Raw genomic sequence first — 18,022 nt, 5'->3', positions numbered from 1 at the left:
CCATTATGCTAAGTGCTTCATCTTGTCAGGTATATTAGGGAGGTTGGTGGAATAGTGGTTAAAAGCATAAACTCTTGAGATAGACTGCTGTCTGACTCCTTCACTTACTTGCTGTGTGATCTTGAACAAATAATACATAAGTTCTCAGTGCCTCACAGAATATCTACCTGCTAAGGTTGTTGTGAGGACTAGAAGGGTTAATACATGTGCAAAGAAGAGTGCCTAACACACAGCAGTATTACTCAAATGTAACAGATAAAATGATTAACATTTAGAAAAGGTAAGGCCACAAATTAGGGTTGTGCTGAGGTTTCCCAGGTTTGCCTGACTCCAAACCCCATGCTCTTCAAGTTCTCATTCTCATTCTCTCTCTTAGAATTGAGGACAGGGCAACTGCATCATAAAGGAGAGCACAGTTACTCTAATGTCATTTCCGCCATTTCCAAAAAAAGAGTTTGATTACGGCAGCATTAAAAAAAAAAAAACTAGATGTTAACAATGCCAATCAAACGTACTGCATTTCATTAGTTCTGAGACACCTTCCGCTCAATTTTTCCATCTGTGAATCATGTGTTTTACAATTTTAATTACCAGTGTTTTTCCTTTCTTAGTAATACACAAAATAATAGTGCATTTTACAATCAATGTTATCTTATTAATACATTCGACAAAATATGGTAGCTATTAAACCCAGCAAGTATCCTTTTGAAGATTAGCCCTCAGTCTATTCTAAAGCATATTCTGAAGTTTGCTCAGCATAAATAGCCTTAACTCTGTTCAATCCCAATTTCTTCACTTAAATTTCACTTTGTTTTAATGATCTCCTTCTTACCATCCCTTATTGACTCCCATATAATTATCAAGATCCCACAGCTCTGATAATCAGTTTTTTGGCTTAAGCTCTGGGCTTGATTTGTATTCCTTGCTTTGGTATTCTCTTTCTCATGACTCAGTGGCTTCTAATCATAATGACTCCTTACATTAACAAATCCAGGGACATTTGCTCTACAAAGACTGTTCTTATAGGTATGCTCATTTCACAGGCATAACTGGACCCTATGAGTAAGCTGAGAAAGTATTGGCTAATAATGGAGCTATAAAAGGAAAATCAAAGTCTCAGGGCCACCCCCTCAACTCCTTATGCAAAAGAGAAGGTAAAAGCCTCAGGCACCTGTGAAGAACTAGCCTAGCAAATCATTTATTCATTAAGGAAATTTGCTAATCTCCCATGAACAAGGACAAATTGTATCTATATCTAGCACCTAAAACTAAAGCCTGTTCAACTCCACACTAACAATGAATTACAAGTTTATCTTGCAGGTAACAGAACTGGAGACAAGCCAGAATCAGACAGTCTTCCACCTACCCAGGAACATCTACATAATTGCTTTCTTTACTCCCTTATTATAGGTAAAGTGTAGATTTCTTGGGCCTCACAAGGATGTAACTACTACCTTATCAGACCCTTTGCCCCTCAGCCTTTTTCCTTCTGTTTGTATGCCTTTAAAATGCTGAAGGTTCTAACTTCCCCTTCAGAAAAACAGCCAGTGCTTTTCCTGGGTGTGTCTGCAAAATCTTGGCTTAATAAACCTCCATTAATTGAGATTTTTGCCTCATTTATTTAGGTTGATAGAGCCTCGAGAGAGATCCCCCTACCCCTATTTTCAGTTACTTCCTTATTTACACATTCTGAAGTTTCTACAGCCCCTTTTATAAGTACTTATTTGATTCATACTTAAATTTTTTTCCTGTTTTGGCTTGAGTGCCTCCGTTCCACATGTGGTCAGTCTCTTCATAGAAGAAAAAAATGTCAAGTTTTACATCATCTTTTCCCTGGAAGGATAGTTCCAAGCTGTCTTCTACCTAAAAGGAAGATGAAAACCTTTACAGACTGAATCAAGGAAATACATTTTTAAAAACTTTTCTTAAAAAAGAAAGAAAAAGATTCTTACGTTTTACGCACATCAAGTATTAATTCTAAGATGTATTTTTTTTCAAGTTAAAGCACTTCTGAAATTGGGATGCATCAGTGTATTACCATCATTTAATTTCTATCTTCACTCCATCTAAAATAATGTTGCTTCTAATAATTGATGACAACTCAGGGTAAATGACTAATGGCAGTTAAATTATCACTCTACAGAGAAAATAGAAACATCCTATTCCAGAGCAGCTTTCTGATTAAAGAAGGAAAGGAACCAAGGAAAAATTACCCCGTTTAATAACCAAGTAAAATGATCAGGAACTAAGTCTCTCACCATGATCAATAGGTAAGTACTTAGGCAAAGTGATATTCCTCACAGCCACATACATAGTATAGATCATTACATTATATGCATTTAAAAAAGAAGAAATAGGCTAGGAGCGGTGGCTCACGCCTGTAATCCTAGCAATCTGGGAGGCCAAGTGGCAGATCATTTGAGCTCAATAGTTTGAGACCAGTCTGAGCAATAGTGAGACCCAGTCTCTACTTAAAAAATAGAAAAGAAATTAGCTAGACAACTAAAAATACATTCAAAAAATTAGCCGGAAATGGTGGCACATGTCTATAGTCCCAGCTACTCGGGAGGCTGAGGCAGAAGAATTGCTTGAGCCGAGGAGTTTGAGGTTGCTGTGAACTAGGCTGATGCTACGGTACTCTAGCCAGGGCAACAGAGTGAGAGACTGTCTCAAAAAATAAAAAAAAAGAAGAAGAAACAAAAAGGTATGGTAAAGGAAAAAAGTCCTGAGAGCATTTCCCTAAAGAAACCTATTCTACAAAAAATTATGTTCTTATAGGACTTGGTACATCTGTCTGTTAGAGCATCAATCACAAAATAATTATTTATGCCATTTTTTCCCTCTCAATTATACAGTGAGCTTCTCATGGGTAAGAACTGTAATTTATTAATCTTTGTGTTCCAGGTGCAGAGGACAGGGCAAGACATACAGTGAATGGTCAGTAAATGTTTGCTGAATGCCTAGAGCTCTATTGCTTTGACTTTGACCTCAGTAAAATATTATATTAAATTTTTTTAGTAAAATAGAATGATTATTTATGATAGGAGAAATAGTTTTGTAGTGATTAAACACACTTCTACTTGCTTTGTAGGACACTGCCCTGAGAATAAGCAAATTAAAAACAAGATGACTGCAGGAAATCATGGGCTCAGAACATAAGAATGAAATTGTTTAGGGGAAGATTTCATCTAGCCTATGATAACCCATTCCTGTATGACCTCTGAGAAACCTGCTATAACCTAGGACATATGAGATAAAAAATTAAAGTATTTGTTTGAAATGATTGCATATTTCTACCCCTTAGCAATCAATGTAATATTTTGTGTTAATAATGATATCCATAGCTGAATCAATATAAAATTAAATGACTCATGAAAAACAATACAATTTGAGTTAGGCAGGGTAAGATTCTTACTTAGTATGTTAATTGTATATTATATATTATATTAATTTTGTACTGTTGGCTAATATAATGACAATAAATTCATCTGTAAGATTCTAAGATTCTTCTTTCCTCATTGTCAATAGAAAGCATATATTTCTAGTTTTTTCTTAAATAGTGTAGAAATCATAAGTGGCAACAAACTTCTGCTGAACTCATCCAACAATATTGAGTGATAATATGATGCATGCAGCATTCTTAAGCATGTCTGAGTTGCTTAATATGAACTTTACAATTGAGATATTACTTAAAAAATTTACTGACCTTCCCAAATTTGTGTTTGAGTGGAAGTCCTGCATCCTGAAATGCTAAAATAATATCAGGTTTGTAATCTTGTATAAAAATTCCTAGGTCGACATCTCTGCTATAAGGAATAATGTTGCACTGCCGATACCATCCTTAAAAAAAAAAAGTGATACAATTTTTTTTTAAAAAAATAGTCATTATAATGGATGTTCTTTGTATTAATAATGAATTTTACTTCATAGGATTAGACTTAAGATGCTTTACCAAAATTATTTTTTAAAAAATTAAATCCCAAACTAAAGGTTTGGTTATAGGAATCACCTGAACCACGTGACTACCTATTTTTACTGGTCTGAGCACTCTCAGATTCCTCAAAAACTTTCATGATATATTTTAATTTCTGAATAAATCATTAGCTTTTATAATGTTAACTGGGCCACCCATTTAAAAAAGTTAAGTTGGCTAGGCATGGTGGCTCAGGCCTGTAATCTTTTCACTCTGGGAGGCTGAGGCGGAAGGATAGCTTGAGGTCAGGAGTTCAAGACCAGTCTGAGCAAAAGCCAGACCCTGTCTCTACTAAAAATAGAAAAATTAGCCAGCATGGTGGTGCATGCCTGTAGTTCCAGTTACTTGGGAGGCTGAGGCAGGAGGATTGCTTGAGCCTAGGGGTTTGAGGTTGCTGTGAGTTAGGCTGACACCATGGCACTCTAGCCCAGGTGACAGAGGGAGACTCCGGCTCATAAATAAATAAGTACGTAAGTACATAAGTAGGTTAAGTTGTTAAGAATGTTTAATCATCAACCTCTAGTGATGGAGGCTGCCTTTAAGATAACACTAAAAACATACTGAATTCTTTTGCTTAACCAATATATCTTTTCTGAACAATGGTTTGTAGAACTTAGCTCTAAACAGTGCCTAACTGATGGGTATATATATAAAAAAAGCATTATCAGCTTTAATTTTCAAAACACCATCAAAAGATATTTCTAAGTGTTTATGTCTCAATTAGGTGCTATAGCACTGTTCTAAAGAAAATAAAATTTATACCTTAGGCCAGGTGTAGTGGCTCACACCTGTAATCCTAGCACTCTGGGAGGTCAAAGCGGGAGGATCGCTCAAGGTCAGGAGTTTGAAACCAGCCTGAGCAAGAGTGAGACCCGCCTCTACCAAAAATAGAAAGAAATTAATTGGACAACTAAAAATCTATAGGAAAAAAAATTAGCTGGGCATGGTGGCACATAACTGTAGTCCCACCTACTTTGGAGGTTGAGGCAGTAGGATCGCTTGAGCCCAGGAGTTTGAGGTTGCTGTGAGCTAGGCTGATGCCATGGTACTCTAGCCCAGGCAACAGAGTGAGACTCTGTCTCAAAAAAAAAAATGTATACCTTAATATTATTAAGTACTCCTGGGTCTTCCCTATTATCCTTCTAATTATTCTATACAAATTATTTTAGAAGTAAATAAATGACTACAATTATCTTTATAGGCATTGCTACTGGGCAATATTGTTTGGAATTCTAAAAGAATTCTATCAAAGAATTATAAACTATTAAAAATGGAAAACTCAAAAAACAAACAAACAAAAAAATGGAAAACTCCTTAAATATCATCTAATACAACTCCTTCATTTCATAAATACCCTTAAATCAAGAAAACTATGGGGCTAAAAACTCAAAACAAATCATAACAAATCATTAAGAAGTATTTCTGATGACACACACTATAAAACAATCTTGCTTCTATAAAGTCCATCCTTAAAGCAGACATCACATAAATGTATGAGATATACTCTTTTTTTGGCTTATTCTAGTAGTAACCTCCTTAACCATGTGAATTTTCTACAAAGCCTAACAGACAGGGTAACCATCCCAGTTTATAACTATTATATCAACATAATTATTAATGGCACTTCCTTTCACAATCAAAAGTCTCTTGAATTGGACAATAAATTATATGCCAACCCTATAAAAGCAGGAGCTGAATTAACTTTTGTACAAATACAGTTATAATCAAGAAGGAACAAATACAATAAACTACAATTATAATCAAGTGGGAACAAATAAAAACAAAACAAAATTTAAGATTCTAAATAATTCTACATTCTAAAGAAGTTTGATCTAATGGATAGTGGACAGAGATTCAGAATTCTTTCTCAAATTCTAATAGCAACTTGCCTAAGGACTGTAGAAAAGTCTACATTTCCATCTCAGATGAACAGTGATGTTCAATCAGTGATGCTGTCAATGACCTGGAAAGGGCTAGTAGAAGACTTTATGACATTCTCTTAAATCTTCCTCTCATTAGAAACTTCTGGTGCAATGCAAGCTGTTTGTATGGTGTATAAAGTAAAGATACAGAGTTTTTAAAAGAAGCAATAAGAATCTTTGGGATAGAAATAATAAAATGATAATTTATAGATTACCTGAGAATCAATTACAGTAGTCCCCCCTATCCACGGTTTTGTTTTCCACAATTTCAGTTACCTGTGCTCAACCACGGTCTGAAAATATTAAATGATAAATTCCAAAAACAAATAATTCAGAAGTTTTAAATTAGTTTTCAATAGTAGCCTAACACTATGTCACAATGATGATGTGATTCACCTCACTTCGTCTCATCATATTGGCATTTTATCATTTCACATCATCAAAAGAAGAACAAGAGTGAGTACAGTATAACACGGTATTTTGAGAGAGACCACACTCACACAATTTGTATTACGGTATACTGTTATAATTGTTCTATTTTATTATTACTTATTGTTGTTAATCTTTTACCATGCCCAATTTGTAAATTATAAAACCTTTATCATAGGCATGTATGCATAGGAAAAAAACAGTATAAAAAGAGTTCAGTATTATCTGAGGTTTCAGGCACCCATGGGGGTCTTGGAACATAGTCTCCACAGATAAGGGGGGACTACTGTATAGTCTACATATTCTGATATAAATCTTAAATATATTACTTAGAATTTTAGGCAAATGCAAACATGGCCTTCCTAACATTCTACTTTATATTTCTGAAATTAATTTCTTTAAAGAAATCAATAGATCCTTGCTCTATTCACTAATGTTTATTCTGTCTATAAATATGATATTTCAAATATCACTGATGTTTTGTCATCTCAAGCAGTCATCCCTAAAGTCAAAGAGGATAAAATGACAAAAGACAAAAGGAACATAATAAGAATTTTACCTAGACAAGTTCCACTGCTCAGCCAGAATTGTACTCCCAATTTGTTTAATGTTTTGGCTGCTAGTTGCAATAATTCCTTTGCACTCTTCCGAAAGGCCATAGCTTCTACAGTGTTATCATCAAGGTACTGCTACAGATATAATAAATAGTCAGCTACTACAACCATTTCTAAACTGCTAGAAACATTTCTGCGACATCTGAATTAAATTTGAAAGTTAAGTCTATATCCTATCTTTTTATATTATAAAAATCACATTTTATAGTTACTTTTTAGTCACACATTAAAATGAGAATATGGGTAGATTCTAGGAGATACAAGTTAGAAGGGAAAGAATATAACCAGGATTCCCAAAGGACGAGACTTATACTCTTATCAGCTCTTCCTGCACATCACTATTTAGCAGGTTGGGCAGTTAGGGGAAAAGAAGGCTAATTATGAGAGCTGCAAGCATGGCTAAAGCAAAATGAATTCAATGATATTTTCATCATTCACATGCTATTGGTCTTTAGATACTGTGTAGCATAGGAGCCTGAGATTTTGAATCAGATTATCTGTGTTCGAATCTAGCTCCACTTCTTTGTAGCTGTGACCTTAGGCATAATCATCTCAAAAGGTGATTATGAAGAAAATGACTTATATCTCCAGTGCCTAGAACAGTGCCTGAATATTTGTTGAATGAGTGAAAGAATGAAATAAACAAATCTCTCTTAGATTTAATTTCCCTATCTGTAATTTAACAATAATAATTATACTTTGTAGGACTGCTGTGAAGATTTAAGGATAAAAATGCCTTACTAATTATAAGGTCTTATACAAATATTATCATCATTTAGTCATTTTGGTTTTCTGATTTTCTTTGTTTTTAGAGTGTTCTGGAACTAAGGAAAGCACTGTAAATTCTACAGTGATGCTCTGCTACCTATGGGACAAAATCTAAACTTCTTGGTTTGGCAGACAAGGACATTGTGTTCTGGTCTCTATTTGTCCAGCCTCATTTCCACTCTTTTCACACTTCACATGACAGCAATAACTTGTAACTAACTCCCCAAATACACCACTTTTAAAGCCTGTGTGTTTTTATACATGTTGTTTCCTTTGTCTAATCTGCCCTTGACTAACAAATGTGGAAATGAACCTTATATTGTACCATACAATTGGAACTTATAACTTAATCAAACTGGAGATACTGATGTGAGTTCACAGATTTCAAAAGGTAAATATAGAAATAAATATATATAGATATGCCCTACACTTGTCTACTGAGAGGACCTGTGTGTAGCAAGCCCCAAATAGCAATGGGTACATCTGGTATCCAGATCTTGGCTTCTAAAAGGAAACAGGACTTGGAGAATTGGCTGACCCTAGGGTTGTGGCAGGGAAATTACAAGATGAAGCTAGAACATCTTATTGTGTCAAAAAAGCAACAAAGTGCTCAAAAAAATGATGTAGATGAGTCAAAAATACACAGAAACCAATGTGAAGGGATTTCTACTGGCCAAATAAGGAACAGTCTGAAGAACAAAATAAATAATGAAAATAATGTAAAATATATCCCATTGGATAAAATAGGAAACCGTAAATTCATACTGATATAAACAAATAAATTGAAAATTTCATGAGAAACAACATTTATATAATTTTAATGTAACTTCATGCCAAATACTTATTAATTACAACGGGAAAAATAGAAACTTCATAGGAGTGAGGCTATGAAGCTTCACAGACTACTTTAATCAAGTGAGTGATGTATCAGCAGTAATATGACAAATCAAAATTATATAGCATCTGATGGGATATAATGAGAAGAACACAGCATCACTTCTATGTTATTCCTTCTAAAGACCTACAACCTGAATCTACCATGAGAAAAAAACAGACAAACTCCAAATGAGGGACACTTTATAAAATACTTTTGTAAACCTCAAAAGTATCAAAGTCATGACTAAGAAACTGTCCCAGACTGAAAAAGACTAAAGAAATGGGAAAACTAACACAACATGTGATTCTGAATTGAATCTTCGTATTATATTACAAAGGTCATTAGTGGGACAATTAGCAAAACTTTAATAGGAATTAAATAGTAATGATCTATGTGTTAATATCCTAATTTTTAAATTAGGATATGTAAGAGAATGTTCTTATTTTTTTTTTTTTTTTTTTTGAGACAGAGTCTCGCTTTGTTGCCCAGGCTAGAGTGAGTGCCGTGGCGTCAGCCTAGCTCACAGCAACCTCAAACTCCTGGGCTCGAGTGATCCTTCTGCCTCAGCCTCCCGGGTAGCTGGGACTACAGGCATGCGCCACCATGCCCGGCTAATTTTTTATATATATATCAGTTGGCCAATTAATTTCTTTCTATTTATAGTAGAGACGGGGTCTCGCTCTTGCTCAGGCTGGTTTCGAACTCCTGACCTTGAGCAATCCGCCCGCCTCGGCCTCCCAAGAGCTAGGATTACAGGCGTGAGCCACAGCGCCCGGCCTGAATGTTCTTATTTTTAAAAAATACTAAATTATTTGAGGTTGTGTGGCATCTAGTCAAATCGTTAAAAGCAAAAAGTACTTGTAGGAAGAAAAGTGAGATTCCTGAAGCTAAGTCATCTACAAGACATACAAATTTACAAGATCCCTTCAAGATGAACATATTCCTTTCCTCAGAGCCATAGCTTCTCTTAAAACATATGGTGGGAATGAGAGTTGTACGCTCTTATCCATCCCAAATAGTTCAGACAAAAAAAGTTATGTGTATTTACAAAAATTAGAAAAATTTGCTGGGCATGATAGTGCATGCCTGTACTTCCAGCTATTAATATTTGAGAGGCTGAGGCAGGAAGACAGCTTGAACCCAGGAGTTTGAGGTTGCAGTGAGCTGTGACAATGCCACTGTACTCTAATCCAGGTAATAGAGCAAGATCTTGTCTTTAAATGAATGAATGAACAGGAAGGCAGGAGGGCAGGAAGGAAAGAAGGAAGTTAGGAGGTGTTTTATATTGACTATTAGATTATCAGTTCAATGCTTGTTTTGCAGCAAGCATTGTATTTAAGACTGTTTGGCGCCACCAAGTGTTCAATTATATATGTTAACTTTAATTTGAAAACAAACCCATAAACCCTTCTGGAACTTTTCTTTGTGCCAGGTAATGTGATAGATACTAGGGCTGATACTGGGGCTACAGACGTGAATAAAATAAGATGCTTATCATCAAGTTCAAAACATTTAGTATGGGTTTAAGACAGACATTCACAATTTAGCCCACCTGGGCTGTCAGGCCTAGGTCTTGGGTGCTAGCATACGATACCAAAGAAATTTTGCATTTGTGGGTCTTGGGCACTTGGTAGCAGTAAGAAAGTTGGTACTTCATTTTTGCATTCTGTTCCTGTCCTGGTGTATATAGCTTTCTTGGCAGGGGACCCCAGAAAGTAAAGGACAAGTAGAAGGTACCAAAACCCGACTGTAAATTTGTCTGTTTTCGCTGTATCTCTGTTTCATATCATCTCTAAGAGTTGTACTTTCATGACTTTCAAAATTATTTTTATATCTCCCCACCCCCACCCCCACCCCTGGGGTCAGAAACCTAGGAATAGGCTTTCAATAACTATTTACCGAATTGAAAGCTACAGGAGCATAATAAAGTTCAAAAAGCACCTGATCTTTGTATAGCATTTATCTTCAAAAACCTTCATAAATGCAAAAAAATTCATATTCAATGCCAACCCTCCAAGAAAAACTGTATTCTCCATGAAGTCTTTTCTAAATCTACATGATCCATCTTCTACAATGGCTTCATCCTATTCGGATTGCCTCAAAAAGAGAATATGCCATCTTTTATAAAGTTAATAGGTTATCTTAACTGAAGGCAGAGTTGACTGTTAAACCTATCAAAACATATTCAAATAAAACAATAAATAAATATCAATCTATTTAAGAAAGAAAGTTTCTTAAGGTTAATTTTTAATCTACTTTTAAAAAAGTTAACAGAAAACAAGTAGAAGAAAACAGATGAATTGAAAAAAGATGTTTTCTTATTTTCTACAAGTCCTTTCATTTCCCCCCAGAAATATTAAAAATAAACACAACACTTTCTTTAAGTTAAAAAGTACATTATTTGGCTGTCTCTAACCTGAAAGAATGCCCGTGCTTCCTTATACCTACACTCAATAAACCTAGAGTGTGGTATTTCTTCTAGAAAGTGCATTGGATCTTTTGGAATGAGAACTTCTAGTCCATCAACAGCAACTTGCTGTAACTCTGGCCTGAAAACAAAAGGTAAGATTAAAAGGACTTAACCCAGAATACTGGAAGCCTCAAACAAAATTTCAAACATTAGCAAAATAGCTAAACGTCAAGCATATTTTCTTCAATTATTTCAGATATCAATTAGCAACTTTAATAAGACCTTGAAAATATGACATCAAACAGCAATTGAGTTTTAAGTATTTTGGTTAATGTATTTAAAACATTTTTATACTTGTTCATATACACTTTGGTATCTTAAGCAGAAAGGAAAGTTAAGTAACGTAATATTAAACTACCAATTTACTTTTAGAGAAGTAAATGTCTTTAACACTTAAGACACAAGAATAAATTACAATGGCCTAAGAGTCTCATTAATGGTCAAAATGCTAATCTGGAAATCAGACTTATGGATACCATACTCTACAAATATTCTTTGAAAGTTTTTGAACCTTCATTATATAAAATGTACAATATAGAGACAGCTTTTATCTACTGGTACACATTTATGTTTAATAACTATTTGCTGACTGACAATTGTGAAATTTACTGAATTATTAAACTTTGAAATAAATTCATAAGGCTTTTAAAAAACTAAAAGATAATGTCTTCCTACAGAAATTTATTTGAAATACAGAATAAGAAAAAATATGCATTAAAATGGTAAGCGAATAGTGGCTATTAAGATTTTGACTAAAATAGTAAGAGGAGCCAACATTAACAACAAAGTATATTTTTCCACCCCCCCCCTTTTTTTTGTCATTTTATTTCTAAAACCAGTCTTGGTTAAGAAAAAGTTTGACTTCACATACACAAAAAATATAGAAGGTGCCAGTTTTCAACATCTTTTTCAGTTGTTCTCAAATACGTGATTTTAAGTACTAATTATAAGAAGGCAAGAATAAATATACTCTACATTTCTTAAGTATAACCGGTAAGCAGTGTCTCTGGAAGTTGCCTACAAAGAATTTTTAATATTAAAATTCTTACAAGTATGGTAAATCTTAAGGCAAAAGATAAAGGTTCACTACTACCTTCACATCAGGTTCTGGTATTTAAAACACAGTGTAGCATCACTATTGGTGACTTCAAAAGGAGAAGAAAAAATTTAACTCTGGGTTAGAAACTTCATACTTAATGATTAATTTCAAGGTTATTTTATCCTACAATTGTTAATATCATAAGCTATCACTAATCAAATTTTACATAAGTATCTTCAAATAACTATTTCTCATAAGAAACATTTTTATTGTTGTGATAGCTAAGGATATATTTTTGCACGTAGTTTTAAATATATATATTTTTATTTCAGTTTTTAGGTGCTTCAACTGTAACAGGCCATCAAGATTTAAGTAAGAGGGAAAAAAAACATCTAGGAGGCCAAGGTGGGAGGATGGATTGAGCCCAGGAGTTCCAGACCAGCCTGAGCAAGAATGACACCCCAACCAAGAGCAAGACCCCATCTCTACAAAAAATAATCTGGGTGTGGTGGTGTATACCTGTAGTCCCAGCTACTTAGGGGGCTGAAAGGTAGGAGGGTTGCTTGAGCCCAGGAGTTTGAGGTTGCATTGAGCTATGATGATGCCACCACACTCTAGCACTGGCAACAGAGTGACACTGTCTCAAAACAAAACAAAACAAAACAAAAACAAAAAATAGCATTTGACTGTGACTCAAGAGTCTCATAAGTACCAAGCATCAGGTTTTCTTCTGTGACTGAGCTGTGATAGCTCATAGGATTTTTAAAGTTTTGTATAAAGTCTTCAGTAGTTGCAACCACTATTCCATCACCTGTACAACTGGAAAGCATCTTGATGTTCTTCTCCGTTAAAAAGACTATGTGTTGATGTTATATGTTCTGAACCTAAAGCCTGATAAGGCAATGCAATTCTGGAGTATTTCAAGTTTGTGAATCACAATTGTGGTATGACAAAATTTCAACCAGATGTTTCTTCTGATAGACATTCAGAAGCATTGGCAAACTTAGAGCTTTGGCATTCAATCTGTCTAGTTCCTTTAGTTTTTTTCTACAATTTACAGTGAACTTTCCATTGCCATTTTCCTTCTGAAATGCTAAGTTCTTCAAGGAATGTCAAAATATTTTAAGGTTCTCAATTGTGACATCCTCTGGGTTTAGAATCGATTCAGCAGATATAATAAAACTGCCAGATACAAATAATTCATTGTATGATTTTTGATATCATCTAGGCTATCAACATCAGCAAAACGAACACTGGGGAGCTTCTTTACATTTGGTCATCATGCCAGGTATTATAATTGTGAATGAAACCTGCAATGTCTTCATTTTGAATAATAGTCAATAGTTTATATACTTTGAATCTTCTTTCCAAAAACTATTCTGGATGACAGTCTGTATTGCCTACTTTGATGAGATACTCTTATTTCTTTACAGAATATACCCTCTTCTTTCTGAATATAAAATTTCACAGTATTTTTTCAGGACATCTTTCATGATTTTAACCAAACTATTAAATACTTCAGGTTCTAACTGGCCTATAAAATTTGAAAGAGCTGGTTGGGCAGAAATGTTTATATCACTGGACGATCTATTGTTTATTTTTCTGCTGGTTCCAGGCAATTTAACCAAGCAGAGTATGATCAGAAGTAACCACAACTTGGTGGCATGATGTAGCTGGTTCATTTCCACTTTGCTTAAACTCAAAGAGGAATGCTGGCCAGGTGAGGTGGCTCACGCCTGTAATCCTAGCACTCTGGGAGGCCAAGGCGGGTGGATTGCTCAAGGTCAGGAGTTTGAAAACAGCCTGAGCAAGAGCGAGACCTTGTCTCTACTATAAAATAGAAAGAAATTAATTGGCCAAACTAATATATATAGAAAAAATTAGCTGAGCATGGTGGTGCATGCCTGTAGTCCCAGCTACTCGGGAGGCTGAGGCAGCAGGATTGCTTGAGCTCAGGAGTTTGAGGTTGCTGTGAGCTAGGCTGATGGCACGTGGCACTTACTCTAGCCTGGGCAACAAAGTGAGACTCTGTCTCAAAAAAAGAGGAATGCTGCTCATAAGCGATGGTGTCTTTCGAAGCATCACTACAAAGTGGCTCAAAAGGGTATTTATTGTCAAAGTCATTTGAGGAAACTGGTGTAACATGCCTTTCCAGAGGATTCAATGGTATCTTAGTACCAGAATTGTTAGGAAAGGTGGCAAATTCCCAGCCAACGCTTTAACAATTATAGTATTTAGTTTCTCATGCAAGCCATCTATAAACTCCTGCACATCAGCTTTGGAAGTCTTTGGATATATGAACTCAGAAAGCTGTTTCATCTTCTCTTATGTTGTAAAGATAGGTATGGAAATTCTACTAACACATGAAACATTGTTTTGGTTCAAAATCGCTACCATCTTCCTAGAAAAGAGATTGTGCTCTCCTAACACTGTCCTGTCTGTGGTTTCACTCACTGCAGGTGGCTCTGCTGCTAGAAAATACTACTCCTCTACTGTCACCACCTGACCTGTCAACACATCATCCTCAGTGGTGCTCTTTCGTGTGTCTGTAAATGGAGAGGATGGAAACTGGTAATGAGAATGTCTGTCTACTTAATATTACCCAGCCATGGTTAGGAAAGGCCAATTGTTCTTCTGGTGATTTCACACCCGTAATTGGAATTAGTTTCCAACATATTTCAGTCTCTTCAACATAATTTGACATAGACTATTGTCTTCGGAATCTATGTTCAATGGGAAGAGTAGGACACAAACTGCCATCTTTGAGATTATTCACCCTAATTAAATTTGTATCTTCTGTCAAATGTAGCTTATGGTCAGTGCCTACATCACTGGTAGTAAGAGCAACAGGATACTTTATAGATGCTGCATCAACTTCTAGCAATGGGCCCTGAGTACCCTTAAAACTTGCATTTTCAATTTTTGCACAAGTAGGCTGTTCATGTTTTTTCTTATCTGAGATAGAGTTCAGTTCATACTCATGTGTTTACCTTGGCTCTTCACAGGTATTATCAGTGCTCATCCTAAATCTCTGTTGCCTCTGTCTGTTAGGGATGCACCAGAATGGCGTACACTTGCTAGTGTTTCTGACAGCCAATTAAATAGCCTATGGATGTCAGCAATGCCAGAGCTCCAGGTATCCTGCTGCTGCCACCTCAAGTCAGCATCATGGCCAAGTGAGCCAACAGATTGTTGCACATCATTTTAAACAATATACAGGAAAGAGCATATAACAAAAAGACAAAAAATAATGAATTATAAAGTAAACACCCAAATCTCTACCACAGAAATAGAATTTTTTCAGCTTCCCTGCAGTTCTCTGTGCCTTACCCAATCACTCCTCCTAGACATAAACTCTGCCCTGTCTTTTCTGATACCTCTTCCTTATTCTTCTTAATATTTTTACTACATAAGAATATATCCACGAACATAATTTAGCTTGTGTTTGAATTTTATATGTGTAATCAAATTTGTAGTCTTTTGTGCCTTGTGTCATTCAACATCGTAGGATTCATCTATGCCGTTGCATAGACCTCTAGTTCATTTATTTCCCACTGTATAATACTTGTATGAACAAACATATGTGTATAAATTTACTTATCCTTTTATTGTCAAAGGCAATTGAGTTGCTTCTAATTTGGGGGTATTAACAATGTTACTATGAACATTTATGTGAATTATATATTAGATTTCAATACTAAATGGTAAAAAAGGGCAAGAATTCATGACTGAACAACACTCATTTCACATTTTCCCTTTTGACTCTGAACTTACCTGTCAAAAGCTCCAGGATAACGACCAAACTGTAATTTTCTAAATGGAACAAATTTCCTATCAATGTGTCTTTTGAGTCGTAGATGGCCGTGCCAGAGGTAGTTGCCACTCCTCTCATGAAAGACCACCAAGTGGATGGCATGAGTGGCCAATTTGCAGATATAGTGCAGGGGAATTTCGGTTCCAGAAAGTGAGTCTATCCCATCTAGCCGGGGATCTTTGCTCTCAATCTTTAGGCACTGAAATCCCATATTCTCAGCTATCCGAAACCAGCCTTCCTAGAACCAAAGATAAACATCAAGCTTGAAAATTTAAAACCAAATACTAGTAGCAAAACCAAAGTAATTCTTACATGGAATTGAGCCATACTTTTGTACTAATTTGTTCTTTGTCAGATGATTTTAAAATGAGGGTGACAAGCAGAAGGTGGTGATGAGAGAATAAAATAAAGTAACAAAAAGAGAAAATATGTAGCATGGAAGATACTGCTAAATACCTTCTTTATAAAAATTAATACAAATTTCTTCCTTGGAATGAGAGTGCATATTAGTGTTCTTTGGTTTCTACAAAGTAAATGTTATAAAACGATAGCACTTAAAATCAAACTTGTAATTATTCTTCTTTTTTTCTTTTGAGACAGAGTCTGACTCTATTGCCCGGGCTAGAGTGCCACGTCATCAGCCTAGCTCATAGCAACCTCAAACTCCTGGGCTCAAGCAATCCTCCTACCTCAGCCTCCCAGGTAGCTGGGACTACAGGCATGCACCACCATGCCCGGCTAATTTTGTTTTTATTTATTATATATATATATATATATATATATATATATATATATATATATATATTTTTTTTTTTTTTTTTATGTTGTCCCGCTCATTTCTTCCTATTTTTTTTAGTAGAGATGGGGTCTCACTCTTGCTCAGACTGGTCTCAAACTCCTGAGCTCAAACGATCCGCCCGCCTCGGCCTCCCAGAGTGCTAGGATTACAAGCGTGAGCCACCATGCCTGGCCTCTTCTTTTTTTTTAAATAAAGATGAGGTCTCGCTTTGTGGCTCAGGCTGGAGTGCAGTGGCACCATCATAGCTCCTGGGCTCAAGTGATCCTCCTGCCTTAGCCTCCCAAGTAGCTGAAATTACAGGTGTGAGCCACTGTGCCCAGCTTATAATTCTTAATTTAACTTCTAATAAACTCTATCTTCCAAAGTACTTCAAAAAAGTAGTTCTTTCATCTCATAGTTTATATCCCAACACTCAAATGCTACCATAATAGAACCCCATCATAATGCAAATCATTAGAAACAGACCGAAACATAATGTAAAACAAAGTGCATTTTCTAACATCCTTATAGTATAAATCTCACATAAGATTTATTAGATTTATATAGATTTTAGTCCTATATAGATTTTAGTCCTAATCTCAACTATATAGATTTTAGTCCTAACTCAACAACCAGTGTTATAGATGGTTAAATAGTATTGATTATTAAGAATACCTTACAACTGAATAAGAATTTACAATCTCCAAGGAACTTTTATACATTACTGAATTTGCTCATAACATCTACTCCATAAGGAAGCACAGGTATTGTAGATAAGGAAAGAGACCCACAGATGTCAAGTTTCCTGTCTAAAGACATAAAGCTAAAAAGGTGCAAATCCACTGCAAGCACTAGCCTGTGCTAATAAGGACCAAATCCATAGTCTTTTCCAATATATAACACTACCTCTCTAGTTTATATAATGTATACAAAGGTTATTCACATTCTTTATCTCATTTGATACCCACAAGAATTATGTAAGGTCAGCAAGGAAAATATCATTATGCGTAGCTTATAGTTAAGGAAAATAAAGGTCTAAGAAGCCATGCCAGATATGGTTATTAAATGGTTATTAATAAGGTTATTAAATGATAGGGACATGTCTTAAAGTTTTTCTCAATAGCCATCGCATTCATAAACATTTTTTAAGAGTACTTTCTTCATACCATTTTGCCTTTCAATATAGTCATTTGACTTAGTTGTACCCTCATTATGCTCTCATAAGACACACACATCTCTATCATACTATTCATTTGTATTATCTTTTCATTGTTTAAATGACTAAATTCCATTAATAGACTGCAAGTTTCTCAACCATAGGAATCAATAGAGTGTGCA

The 18,022-nt window shown here is 35.3% G+C and overlaps 1 protein-coding gene and 2 pseudogenes across 3 annotated transcripts in view; all 3 read right to left on the bottom strand.

Moving 5' to 3' along the window:
- FKTN (fukutin) overlaps nucleotides 1-18,022 on the bottom strand; it is a 39,587-nt gene that overhangs the window by 12,074 nt on the left and 9,491 nt on the right. For all 3 annotated transcript variants that reach the window (XM_012736815.3, XM_012736817.3, XM_012736818.3), the window contains 5 exons: nucleotides 15,867-16,144; nucleotides 11,000-11,132; nucleotides 6,884-7,013; nucleotides 3,707-3,840; nucleotides 1,736-1,863 (listed from right to left, as the gene is read on the bottom strand). In XM_012736815.3, the coding sequence (XP_012592269.1) occupies nucleotides 1,736-1,863; nucleotides 3,707-3,840; nucleotides 6,884-7,013; nucleotides 11,000-11,132; nucleotides 15,867-16,144 (803 nt within the window). The remainder of the gene's footprint in view (nucleotides 1-1,735; nucleotides 1,864-3,706; nucleotides 3,841-6,883; nucleotides 7,014-10,999; nucleotides 11,133-15,866; nucleotides 16,145-18,022) is intronic.
- Nucleotides 12,707-13,774, bottom strand: LOC105855719 (protein TASOR pseudogene; annotated as a pseudogene).
- Nucleotides 13,954-15,296, bottom strand: LOC142874343 (protein TASOR pseudogene; annotated as a pseudogene).

Source organism: Microcebus murinus, chromosome 12 (assembly GCF_040939455.1).
Source record: "Microcebus murinus isolate Inina chromosome 12, M.murinus_Inina_mat1.0, whole genome shotgun sequence".
Lineage (NCBI taxonomy): Eukaryota > Metazoa > Chordata > Mammalia > Primates > Cheirogaleidae > Microcebus > Microcebus murinus.
The sequence above is the reverse complement of the archived record's forward strand: the minus strand, read 5'-3'. Positions and strand labels throughout refer to the sequence as shown.